This window comes from Polistes dominula, unplaced genomic scaffold, assembly GCF_049000335.1.
Source record: "Polistes dominula isolate Pdom_NZ unplaced genomic scaffold, Pdom_raw_medaka contig_482, whole genome shotgun sequence".
NCBI classification, from domain to species: domain Eukaryota; kingdom Metazoa; phylum Arthropoda; class Insecta; order Hymenoptera; family Vespidae; genus Polistes; species Polistes dominula.
The window spans coordinates 282,484-296,258 of NW_028301016.1; the positions used below are offsets into that span (position 1 = coordinate 282,484).

A 13,775-nucleotide genomic window follows, 5' to 3' on the forward strand; every position below is an offset into this window, starting at 1 on the left:
GTTATTAATGTAACACATTAGGATTTCTCAAAATCAAGAAACAATAATATTCTTTAAAACTTTAGGATTAATCGTTTCATTGGTTTAATTTAAGGAATAGTTTTTCCAGTGTACGTTAATTCTGTGTATCAAGGTATAATTCGTTCTGATGAAATACCATGTAAATTTAATAAGACGATTATTTTGGAGAAAATTTCTTTTAAATCTTAGATAATTTAAACTGATTTGATTTTCGATTCTGTACCGATTGTCCTTATAACAACAAGCATTGATAAACACTGATGTCACACATATCATAACGTATCAAAGAATATACTAACGATATTCTAATCAAATATAAGTATGCTGATATGTATCTTACTTTTAAATGAAGAGAGTTCGGGGAATGAAAGTACCTCAAAATTTTGTGAAGTAATTATATTTAGTATTTATAAAGAAAAATTACAAAAAAATTGACCATTTAAAGTTAACCAATACAAATGAACATGTGATTTAAGAAATTAGCCATCATATCTTATCATAATATATAATATTACCTATTATTCTTAAACATAGAGAAAAGCATATATTTAAAATTTTTTTTGTAAACTGGTTATCCTATATGTCTCCAAAAATTTCTATGACTTAATATTAATCTAGAGACTCAATGATTGCGTTCTTCTATATAATACATAACAATATAATATTATAATATATTCATGTCTTATAATTTTTTCTTTAAAAGCACTCGCACATATATATATAGATGTTGTGTCATTTATAATATAATATTAAAATTTTTCAATTAGGACAAATGTTTTAATCATTCTCGTACATATTCATTGATTTCAAATTATTGTATTGTTTGTAGAATATTTCATATTTTAATATGAATAATACAAAAAAAAAAAAATAGAAAGAATGTATGACTACTTTCGCTTGACTGTGAAAACTGATTTCTCTCTTAGAAGGTTACAATGGTGATTAGTTATAATGGTGACTGCTTTTTAGAAATAAATAATTTCGTTTAAAACATTGAATAAATCTTATCCGTAGTAAGTAATTTTCGTAAAAAAATGTTTTCCTTGTTTGGTTTAATTGAATATTTACAAAAAAGAATTTATTTAATCTTCACTGTTAAGTGGAATCCAACAATTTAGTATACTATTATAGCGATGATTAATAACTCTCATATACCTACATATAAAGTCTGGACAATCTTTTAAAGCATCCGCATAGTGATCAGTAGTCCAGGTAGGATTGCGTGTTACTAGTTCACGTAGAAAATTGACACGCTCTTCGACTGTTACAAAATTTAATGATTCTTCTCTCGGGAAATGGTTTGTACTTGCAACGAAAACCAAATACCAAAAGGTAATTGTTTCAGCGCATACAAAAGGATATTCAAAATATTCTAATAACATGAGCTCCTGCTTACAATTCTTAACACTTATGCCATTACGAAAATTTTTCCAAATTATTTTTAACGTCTTACATAATTCGTCTTCAGCCATAATCAAAAATGTTAAACAAGGAGCGTAAAACTTATCAGTGCAAGCGAATCTTGATATCCAAGTAATAAAACAATTCACTACATGTATGCTTAACTTAACTTTTATTTAAATTTCGTTCTACGCAATTGCTTTATATAGATAATTTTATATTAATACAAATCGAAATATATAATGTTACGTACTGGTCTCTGTTGATTTGATTAGATTTGATTGAAGTAGTCGTTAATAATGTCATATATTTGGATTTCTTAAGATAAACAAACAATAATAATATTCTGTAAACCTCTAAGATTTTATCGTTCTAGTGGTTTAATTCAAGGAATAGTTTATCCAGTAAACGTAATTCTTTCAGTTAAAGTATAATTCATTTTGATAAAATACTATGAAAATTTAATAAGACGATTATTTCGAAGAAAGTCTCTTTTAAAGCTTCGATAATTCAAACTGATTTCATTTTCGAATCTGTGACCGATTGTCCTTACGACAACAAGCGTTGATAAGCATTGATGTAACAGATATCATAGAGTATCAAAGAATATACTAATGATATTCTAATCAAATATAAGTACGCTGATTTTTTTTTTGCTTTTCGATAAAGATAATTTAGGAAATGAAATTTTCTTAAAATTTTGGGAAGTTATAATATTAGGTATTTGTAGAGAAAAATGACAAAAATTGACCATTGGAAGTTACCCGAAACAAATGAACAAGTGATTTAAAGAAATAGCCATCATATGTTATCACAGTGTATAATATTTACTACTGTTCAACACAGGAGAGCATACATTTTCATTATTTTTTGTAAAATAGTCATCTTTTATTACTTAAAAAATTTATATGATTTAATATTAGTATAAAATTTTAATAATTGCTTTTTTTTTCATTTTACATAATAAAATAATGTTATTAAATTTATACATGTCGAATATTATTTTCTTCAAGATCATTGACACATATATATATGTACATTGAATCATTTTTGATACAATAATAACATTTTTCTATGAAGACAAATGTATCATTCATTGTTGATATATTCATTGATTTCCAATTATTTTATCATTTGTTAAATATAGCATATTTTAATATTAACACATTCGCGGGCGGCATATTTTTTCCGATTCTTATACTAAGTACCGGCCAAAATAATGAAATTTTAAACAACAATAATTTTTACATATACTCCATATGTAAATATATAAATATAGGTTTAAATTATTTAAATTTACTTTTAAATAATAAAATATAATAATATAATAAAATAGTATTTATTGAGTACTATATTTAAATATTATATTTAATATTATATATATTGAAATAATATAATAATATATAATATATAATATTTAATTATATTATGATATATAATATTTGAATAATATATTTAAATAATTAAATTTAAATTTTATATAAAAAATTTATATAAATATGTAAAGATAAATTTTATATATATAAAAAATACTAATAAAGTAATAATAAGATAGTGATACAAAATAATATAAATTTATATAATATATGATTTATATCAATATATATCAATATTTATATCAATATATACAATATATAATATATTATGTATAAATTTAATTTTATTAGAATTTTAATATATAAAATATGACGTGAATAACGTCAGAGGAAACAAGGAATAGAACTTGATGAGACGTAAATTCAAGTCAGCGGTCGCGAATATGTTAATAATACAAAAAAAAAAAAAAATAGAAAAAAAGTATAACCACTTTTGTTTGATTTTAAAATTTGATCTCTTAGAAGGTTAAAAATAATTATTATAATGGTGACTGCTTTGTAGAAGTAAATAATTTCGTTAAAATAATTAAATAAATCTTATCCGTAGTAAGTAACTTTCATAAGAAAATGTTTTTTTTTGTTTGGTTTTATGAAAATTCATCAAAAAGAGCTTACTGAACTTGCACTTTCACACGGAATCCAATAATTTAGTTTCCTGTTATGGCGATATTTAAGAGTACGCATATAGTAAGATACAGTTGCTCGGGTAACTTTTAAAGCATCCATATAGTGCTCAGTAGTATAGGTAGGATTTAATGATAATAGTGTACGTAAAAAAACCATACGGTCATCAAAAATTACAGAATTTAATGCTTCTTCAATAGAGAAAAAGTATGGATCATGAAGGAAAATGCAATACCAAATATTAACTGTATGACAGCATACAAAATGATAATTATAATATTCTAATAACAAGAGCTCCTGTTTACAATTCTCAGCACTTATGCCATTTTGAAAATTTCTCCAAATTATTTTTACCACTGAACTAAATTTATTCTCAGCCATAATCAGAGGTGTTAAACAAGGAGCGTAAAACTTCTCAGCGCAAGCGAATCTTGAATCCAAATATTAAAACAATTCACAATATGTATGCTTAACTGAACTTTTATGTAAATTTCGTTCTACGTAATTGCTTTATATAGATAATTTTATAATAATACAAATCGAAATGTATAATGTTACGTACTGGTATGTTTTGATTTGATTTGATTGAACTAGTCGATAATAATGTCACATATTAGGATTTCTTAAAGTAAACAAACAATAATAATATTCTGTAAACCTTTAAGATTTTATCGTTCTAGTGGTTTAATGTAAGGAATAGTTTGCCCTGCATACGTAATTTTATCTGTAAACAGATAATTCTTTCTAATGAAATTTCATGAAAATTTACTTAGACGATTATGTTAAAGTAAATCTCTTTTAAAGTTTAGATACTTCAAAATGATTTGTTTATCAATTCTATGATTAATTGTTCTTAAGACAACAAGTGTTGATAAACATTGATGCTTTAGAAGTCACAGTGTATCAGAGGATAACGCATTTATTTCTTTTAAATTATTATCAATTTATGGCAAGATATGGACCGTTTATTTTGAAAGTGGTGTAAGTCTAGTTAAAAAAAAAAAATTACATATCACGTAATTTATTTAATATTTAATGTTAACTTTTTATGGATAACTAGTTAATATTTAATTTCTTAAAAACTGTCCATGTTTTGTACAATTTAAAATTGGTCGGTAAAAGAAATTGAGTAATCATTGATATGTTAATCTTTAAGTTTCTTGAAACAAAAGAAAGTGGGCTTACACCACTTTTAAAATAAACAGTCTATATATTAATCGAGTATACATACGTCAACATGTTACAAGCTTCAAAAAAAAGATAATTATGAAATAGATAATTTTAGAAATTGTTGTATAATATGTAACAACGATAACATGACTACATTCATTTATTTTTATTTCAATATTATTTTTTTAAATTTTGAACTATTAATTAATATTTTATTAATAAAAAAAGTAATAAGACTACGTTTTGTTTTTCTTTTCATAAAGAAGCAACTCTTTCGGACATTCGTTATAGGGAAAATTGGACATATGGGACAGTATCTTGTTTACAACAAAAATAATTATAAGGGATAAAAAGTTTATAACATAAAACCGTATCTAAAATAATATCTTAAAGAATCAATGAAAAGTAAAAGCAGTTAAAGCGTTTTATTTAAAAGACAATAATTTCCATTTTACATACAATATTGAGATTTTTATTTATAATGTTTAAAACTTCTTTTTATTTTATTAAAATACATGCAAACAAACAATTTTAAAATTAATTATTATATAAAAAGTAATGAAACTAAATTCTTTTATTGCTTAAGAATAAGAATAATATTTTTGATTTTTTTTTGAAGAAAAAGCAATTTCAGAAGATTATTTATACATGGTCATTTTATATTTTAAATATTTATTATAGTTATATTTTTGTACTTAACACATTCGTGGCTGGCATATTTTCTCTTTTTTAATATTGTATACCGGCAAAAATAATGAATATTTAAATTTAAAATATTTAAATTTAAAACATTTAAATTTAAAATATTTAAATTTTAATAAATCGTTAATTATAATATAAGGATTTTATTGAAATAATTAACTAAAAAAATTTAATGTATACAATTTATATATTTATATAAATATATAAACTTATCATAATAAATATATATATTTATATAAATATATAAATTTAAATTTCATATATGTTTCTGTATATAGAAAATTTATTTTTATTAAACTTTTTACGTCGTATTTTTAAAATGACTTGAATCACGTCAGTGGCAACTAGGAATAGAACTTGAAAAACATGAATTCTCGTCAACATTCGCGAATGTGTTAATTATATTAGTCCTCAATAATTTAGCTGATTTTGGTTGTTGAAATCGGAAGAGTTACATCTTTCCTTAATATTATTGCAATCTTATTCGTATGTAAATGTGTAAATATACATGTATATGTATTATTTTCATTCGTATCAAATTTTGGTATTAATTTCCAAGTTCCTTCATTATTTTTCCAACTTTCTTCTCGTTTATAGAAACTTTTGCTTTTTAATATTAGTTGAGCAAAAAATCTAAACATTATTTGAAATATTTTCTTTTTAATTCAATATATTGTTTCTTGTGATGGAATTGAGATGACTGATAATATTAAATGCTTTGTTCAGTTAAGAAATCTTCCGAATTTCAATTAAAATATCTTTTTCACAATAAAGAATTATAAAAATTACTTTTTTTTCATAACACTCTACGCATTATGGAAATATAATTTTCTCCATCCTAAACCGTTATGTTGGTAGCCAAGCTTTTTTATATATTTGATCATTGTTTTTCTGCTTAGTTTAAAAATATCCATATGTAATCCAACTCTCCAATAAGGGTAAGTCTGTAGGCAATGCTCTAAAAGTCGCAGATTTCTTTTTCCAGCGAGGTATTCTTCTAAAGCTGTTTGCATACATGAACCATCTACCAGTAATAGCTTAAACCAATAATCAACTATCGCAAGTCTAGCATTTTTAAACTTATAATAATCCTTAAGTTCATCTGCAACTTTCTCAATAGATTTTTGATTTTCGAAACCTTCGAAAATTATTCTATGCGCGGACTGCCATGCAAAATCATAGTCCCAAGTAAAAAAAAGTGTGTCATCCATATTAAAAATTGTAAGATAGAGTGCGTATAACTGATGAAGTCAAGCGTACCTTGATATCTGTAAATTATAATAACTAACTGTAAAAATGTTTCACTTTTATTTTATGTAAAATTAGTTTTATTTGATTGCAATCGTGTAGATATTCAAGCGAACCTTGATATCTATAAATTATAATTACTTACCGTAAAAATGTTTAACTTTTCTTTTATGTAAAATTTCTTATTTAATTGCAATTGTGTAGATAACTTTAAAATACTGCAAATCGCAATGAGTATAATAATTCTTTATAATGTAGATTTCTTTCAATAGAAAAGTCGTTATTAATAGCACTAATAATAAGTAAAATTTCTTGGTATACGTGAACAGTAAATATCTTGTTGAACACACAATGACTTTGCTATATGTTGTAAGGGCAGTAAACGTAAGCATATATAAGTGCTGCCACCATCATAGTTTATTCGTTGGTTGGTGGGAATAGTTTATTCGTTTGGTCGGTGGGAATAGTTTATTCGTTTGGGTCGGATAGGAATATCGATACATAAAGGTAGTTTGGTGGCACTATCGTTAAGGGCTCAATCGATGTAACTATCGATACATGTAGGTAGGGATCCTATAGGAGGGATGCGCCATGTACATTGTTGGGGGACCGGAACTCGATTTTGTACACGAATGATTCAAACATTGAAATAATTATGAAATAATGAATTGCATCAAATACAGAAAAAATGAACTATATTTAATAATAATTAAAAATTTATATTAAAATAGAATAGGTTACACAATAAAAATTATTATAAATTCAAGCGGTCCCCCAAAATTTTCAGCCAATGGCACATGAGCTGAATATGAATGGCGCATCCCTCCTACAGGATCCCTACATGTAGGTAGTATGTGGTGCCACTACCGTTAAGGGCCCAATCGATATAACTATCGATACGATCGATCGATGTGTGTAGTAGTGCCTTAGTACAACTATCGTTAAAGGTTAAATCGATGTTCCGATCAATATTCGTGTTTTATTTTGTTTGAAACATTCGAACAAATGAACGTGATATTCCGTTTTTCATGTTTATGATGAAATTTAAAAAAAAATAAATAACGTTAACAAATTGAACATCGGCATCGCGTTATTAAGGTATTCTTTTTTTAAAAATATGTACGCATATTTTAAGCGTTGATATATTTTATTTGTCATTGTTTATTTTTTTTCTGCATTTGTCTAATCTCTAATAAAAGTTAGATAATGTTCAGTAAAAAATCAGATAAACAATCATTTTGTAAACATTATTTAAAAGTCAGTAACTGTTTTTTCAGCGTTCAATATGTTAAGATACATTTTTTAATTTATAGTAGTTTATAATTCATTTACATAACTTGAAATATTTGTCGAATAAAATATTTCACATAAAATATTTTTTAATTTTATTGATACTTTATTATCCTAACATTTAACAATACGACAACTTTTGTGTGCTTTTGTAGCTCAGAATTCGAAGATAATGTTTTTTTAAAAACTCAGTAGAGTACAAAAATCTTTTTTCAGTGAAAACGCAAACAAAATATCATACAAATGGTTTCAAAACGATAATCAAAGCAAAACATAGTAAGGTGGTCGACTAAAACAGAATTATTTTTTTCGTTTCATCGAGCTAAGAAACTTAAAATGTGTCCTTCTCATTATCCAAGTATTACAAGCTTACTTATAAGACTCATTTTACATTTTTTATCCGATACGTATATTACAAAATACTTGATGCTTAAAACTATGTAAGATATTTTTGAGAAATATCTAAAATTTATTTATTTAATCGAAATGCAAGTAATAATAGTTCTGATTGATATAAAGTCATAATAAAAATAACTGTGATGTTAAAAAATATTAATATATTTTAAAATAGCAAAATATATTCATAGTTTCTTACAAATAATTCATGACTAAATTTTTTGTTTTTGTTGCAAGAATAAACATTCTACAAAAAAAGATGAAAAAAAACTTTTCTTACGTGTACAGAACATGAACGTGTAAAGAACATGTAATTTAAAACAAGGTTTAATCACCATTATACCTTACCAACACGTCCAATATACACTATTGTTCTTAAATATACAGAAAAGCATAAATTTTCATTTTTGTTTGTAAAATAGTTATCCTATATGTCCAAAAAAATTTCTACGACTTAATATTAATCTAACATCTCAAGGATTGAGTTTCTTCTTAATAATACATAAAAAAATAAAGTTAATATGTATGCATGTCGTATATTTTTTTCTTCAAGCGGAACATATGTATAAATGTGGAGTAATTTCTAATATAATATTAAAATTTTTCAATTAAGACAATTGTTTCAATAATTCTTGTATATACTCATTGATTTCCAATTATTTTAACGTTTGTAGAATATTTCATATTTTAATATTAACAATACAACAACAAAAAATAGAAAAAATATAACTACTTTCGTTTAACTTTGAAAATTGATCTCTTACAAGGCTAAAATTATTTACTATAATGGTGACTGCTTAATAGAGATAAATAATTTCGTTAAAATTATTAAATAAGTCTTATCCATAGTTAGTAATTTTCTTTAAAAAATGTTTTTTTTTGTTTGGTTTGGTTAAAAATTCATAAAATACATTGGATTTCTTAAAGATTGACGCGGAATCCAATAATTTAGTCTCCTGTCATGGTAATATCTAAGAGTACGCATTAGGAAACATAGAGTTTCTCGGTTAACTTTTAAAGCATCCAAATAGTGATCAGTAGTCCAGGTAGGATTTTTTAATGATAGTGCACGTAGATAGTACAAGAGATCTCCGTAACATACTAATCGAACTGCTACTTCCGTAGAGAAACGAAATCGAAAATGGCGAAAAACAGTATACCAATAGCAAATTGTTTCAGCGCATACAACAGGATAATTAAAATATTCTAATAACATGAGCTCTTGTTTACAATTCTCAACACTTATGCCATTACAAAAATTTCTAAAAATGATTTCTAGCGTTAAACTTAATTTATTCTGAGCCATAATCGGAGATGTTAATCAAGGAGCGTAAAACTTAGTGCAAGCAAATCTTGATATCCAATTATTACAATAATTTACGATATCTATGCTTAACTCTACTTTTATATAAATTTCGTTCCAATTAATTTCTTTCTATAAACAATTTTGTAATATTAAAAATCGAAATTTTTAACGTTAAGTACTGGTCTGTGTTGATTTGATTTGAATTGATTTGATCGGAGTAGTCGTATTTAGTGTCACATATTAGGATTTCTTAAAATAAACAAAAAAGAATAATATTCTTTAAAACTTTAGAATTTTATCGCATTATTAGTTTAATGTAAGGAATAGTCTGGTCTGTATTCGTAATTTTATCAGTCAACGAATAAATCTTTCTAATAAAATACCATGATTTACTTACATGATTATTTTAGAGAAAATCTTTTTTAAATCTTGGAAAATTTAAACTGATATAATTTTCGATTTTATACTGATTGTCCGCATGACAACAAGCGTTGGTAAACACTGATGCCATACATATCATAACGTATCAAAGAATATACTAACGATATTCTAATCAAATATAAGTACGCTGATATGTATCTTGCTTTTAGATGAAGACAATTCGGGGAATGATCAAAATTATGTAAAGTAAGAATATTAAGTATGTTAAAAGAAAAATGACTAATATATATTGACCATTTAAATTTAACCGAAGCAAATGAACATGTGATTTAAAGAAATAGACATCATATCTTATCACAATGCATAATATTAAATATGGATCTTAATTATACACAAAAGTATACATTTTAATTTTTTTGTAAAATAAATGGTTATCCCATATGTCTTCAAAAATTTCTACGACTTAATATTAATCTAAAATCTCAAGGATTGAGTTCCTTCTCAATAATACATAATAATATAAAGTTATTATAAATGTATGTCGTATATTTTTTTCTTCAAGAGCACTGTCACACATATATAGATGTCAGATCATTTATAATATAATATTAAAATTTTTAAATTAAGACACATGTCTCAATAATTCTTGTATATATTTATTGATTTCAAATTAATTCTTCATTTATAGAATATCTCATATTTTAATAATAATTATATAAAAAAATAAAAAAATATAACCACTTACGTTTAACTTTGAAAATTGATCCCTCTTAAAAGGTTAAAATAATTTATTAAAATGGTGACTGCCTTGTAGAAGTAAATAGTTTCGTTAAAATAATTAAATAAATCTTATGCGTAATAAGTAATTTTCATAAGAAAATGTTTTTTTTTGTTTGGTTTTATGAAAATTCATCAAAAAGAGCTTACTGAACTTGCACTTTCACACGGAATCCAACAATTTAGACTTTTATCGTGGCGATATCTAAGAAAATTCATCATGTACGATACAGTTGATGGGATAACTTTTAATGCATCCACATAGTGATCAGTAGTCCAAGTAGGATTTTTTAATAGTAGGTCACGTAGAAAAGTAACCTGATAACCGTAACTTATAAATTTAATATCTTCTTCTGTAGAGAAAAGCAATCGGGCAGTATAAAAACGAGAATACCAATGACAAACTGTTTGGACGCATACAACGGGATAATAAAAATATTTTAATAAGAAGAGCTCTTGTATACAATTCTCAACACTTATGCCATTACGAAAATTTCTCCAAATTATTATTAACGTCGCACTAAATCTATTCTCAGCCATAATCACAGGTGTTAAACAAAGAGTGTAAAACTCAACAGTGCAAGAAAATCTTAATATAAATATCATAAAACAATTCACTCTATGGATGCTTAACTTTACTTTTATATAAATTTCGTTTCGTCTAATTTCTTTCTACAGATAATTTTATAATATTTCATATCGAAATATATAATGTTACGCACTGGTCTGCTTTGATTTGATTTGATAGAAGTAGTCGTTATTAATGTCACATATTAGGATTTCTTAAAATAAACAAACAATAATAATATTCTGTAAACCTTTAAGATTTTATCGTTTTAGTGGTTTAATGTAAGGAATAGTTTGGCTTTTATACGTAATTTTATCACTTAACAGATAAATCTTTCTAATAAAATACCATAAAAATTTACTTACATGAATATTTTAAAGGAAATCCCTTTTAAATCTTGGAAAATTTAAACTGATTTAATTTTCGATTCTATACCGATTGTCCTCATGACAACAAGCGTTGGTAAACACTGATGCCATACATATCATAACGTATCAAAGAATATACTAACGATATTCTAATCAAATATAAGTACGCCGATATGTATCTTGCTTTTAGATGAAGACAATTCGGGGAATGATCAAAATTATGTAAAGTAAGAATATTAAGTATGTTAAAAGAAAAATGACTAATATATATTGACCATTTAAATTTAACCGAAGCAAATGAACATGTGATTTAAAGAAATAGACATCATATCTTATCACAATGCATAATATTAAATATGGATCTTAATTATACACAAAAGTATACATTTTAATTTTTTTGTAAAATAAATGGTTATCCCATATGTCTTCAAAAATTTCTAAGACTTAATATTAATCTAAAATCTCAAGGATTGAGTTCCTTCTCAATAATACATAATAATATAAAGTTATTATAAATGTATGTCGTATATTTTTTTCTTCAAGAGCACTGTCACACATATATAGATGTCAGATCATTTATAATATAATATTAAAATTTTTAAATTAAGACACATGTCTCAATAATTCTTGTATATATTTATTGATTTCAAATTAATTCTTCATTTATAGAATATCTCATATTTTAATAATAATTATATAAAAAAAATAAAAAAATATAACCACTTACGTTTAACTTTGAAAATTGATCCCTCTTAAAAGGTTAAAATAATTTATTAAAATGGTGACTGCCTTGTAGAAGTAAATAGTTTCGTTAAAATAATTAAATAAATCTTATGCGTAATAAGTAATTTTCATAAGAAAATGTTTTTTTTTGTTTGGTTTTATGAAAATTTATCAAAAAGGATTTCTATTACTTTCAATTTCATACGGAATCCAACAATTTAGACTTTTATCGTGGCGATATTCAAGACAACTTATCATGTACGATATAGTTGCTGGGGTAACTTTTAATGCATCCGCATAGTGATCAGTAGTCCAAGTAGGATTTTCTATTAGTAGGTCATATAGAAATGTCAGCTCATAAGCGTAACCTATAAGATCCATTGCTACTTCTGTAGAGAAAAGCCATGGGGCAGAATAAAAACGATAATACCAATAGCAAACTGTTTGGGCGCATACATCAGGATAATTAAAATATTCGAATAAGAAGAGCTCCTGTGTACAATTCTCAACACTTATGCCATTACAAAAATTTCTCCAAATTATTGTTAACGTCGCTCTAAATCTATTCTCAGCCATAATCACAGGTGTTAAACAAAGAGTGTAAAACTAATCAGTGCAAGAAAATCTTAATATAAAAATCATAAAACAATTCACTCTATGGATGCTTAACTTTACTTTTATATAAATTTCGTTTCGTCTAATTTCTTTCTATAGATAATTTTATAATATTTCAAATCGAAATATATAATGTTACACACTGGTCTGCTTTGATTTGATTTGATAGAAGTAGTCGTTATTAATGTCACATATTAGGATTTCTTAAAATAAACAAACAATAATAATATTCTGTAAACCTTTAAGATTTTATCGCATTATTAGTTTAATGTAAGGAATAGTTTGGCCTTTATACGTAATTTTATCACTTAACAGATAAATCTTTCTAATAAAATACCATGATTTACTTACATGATTATTTTAAAGAAAATCTCTTGAAAAACTGGAACAGTTCAAAATGATTTGATTTTCGATTCTGTGACCAATCAAATGAACATATGATTTAAGGAAATAGTTTATTTAGCCATCATATGTTATCTCAATAAATAATATTTACAAACTGTTCTTAAATATACACAAAAGCATTTATTTTCATTTTTTGTTTGTAATATAATTATCCTATGTTACTCCAAAAATTTCTATGAATTAATAATAGTCTAATATCTCAAGGATTGCGTTCCTTGGATTCAGTAGTCCAAGTAGGATTAAATATTAATAGTGCCCGTAGAAAAAACATAGAATCATGAAAAGTTACAAAATTCAATGTTACCTCTGTACAGAAATGGTTCGGATTACGTATGAAATAAGTATACCAAAATAGAATTGCTTCATCGCATACGGAAGAATAATTAAAATATTCTAATAACATG

The 13,775-nt window shown here is 24.9% G+C and overlaps 2 protein-coding genes across 2 annotated transcripts in view; both read right to left on the minus strand.

Annotated features, from left to right (window-relative positions):
* The window catches only part of stum (mechanosensory transduction mediator stumble), a 77,805-nt gene that overhangs the window by 31,329 nt on the left and 32,701 nt on the right, over positions 1-13,775 (minus strand).
* Positions 5,545-6,892, minus strand: LOC149031976 (uncharacterized). The gene is made up of 2 exons (XM_089174124.1): positions 6,688-6,892; positions 5,545-6,562 (listed from the first exon to the last, which is right to left on the minus strand). The coding sequence occupies exon 2, from the start codon at positions 6,503-6,505 to the stop codon at positions 6,101-6,103; it is 405 nt and encodes a 134-aa protein (XP_089030250.1). The 5' UTR covers positions 6,506-6,562; positions 6,688-6,892; the 3' UTR covers positions 5,545-6,100.

Coding starts and splice junctions, on each gene's coding strand:
- LOC149031976 (XM_089174124.1), bottom strand. CDS start 6,505: ATGGATGACACACTTTTTTTTACTTGGGACTATGATTTTGCATGGCAG.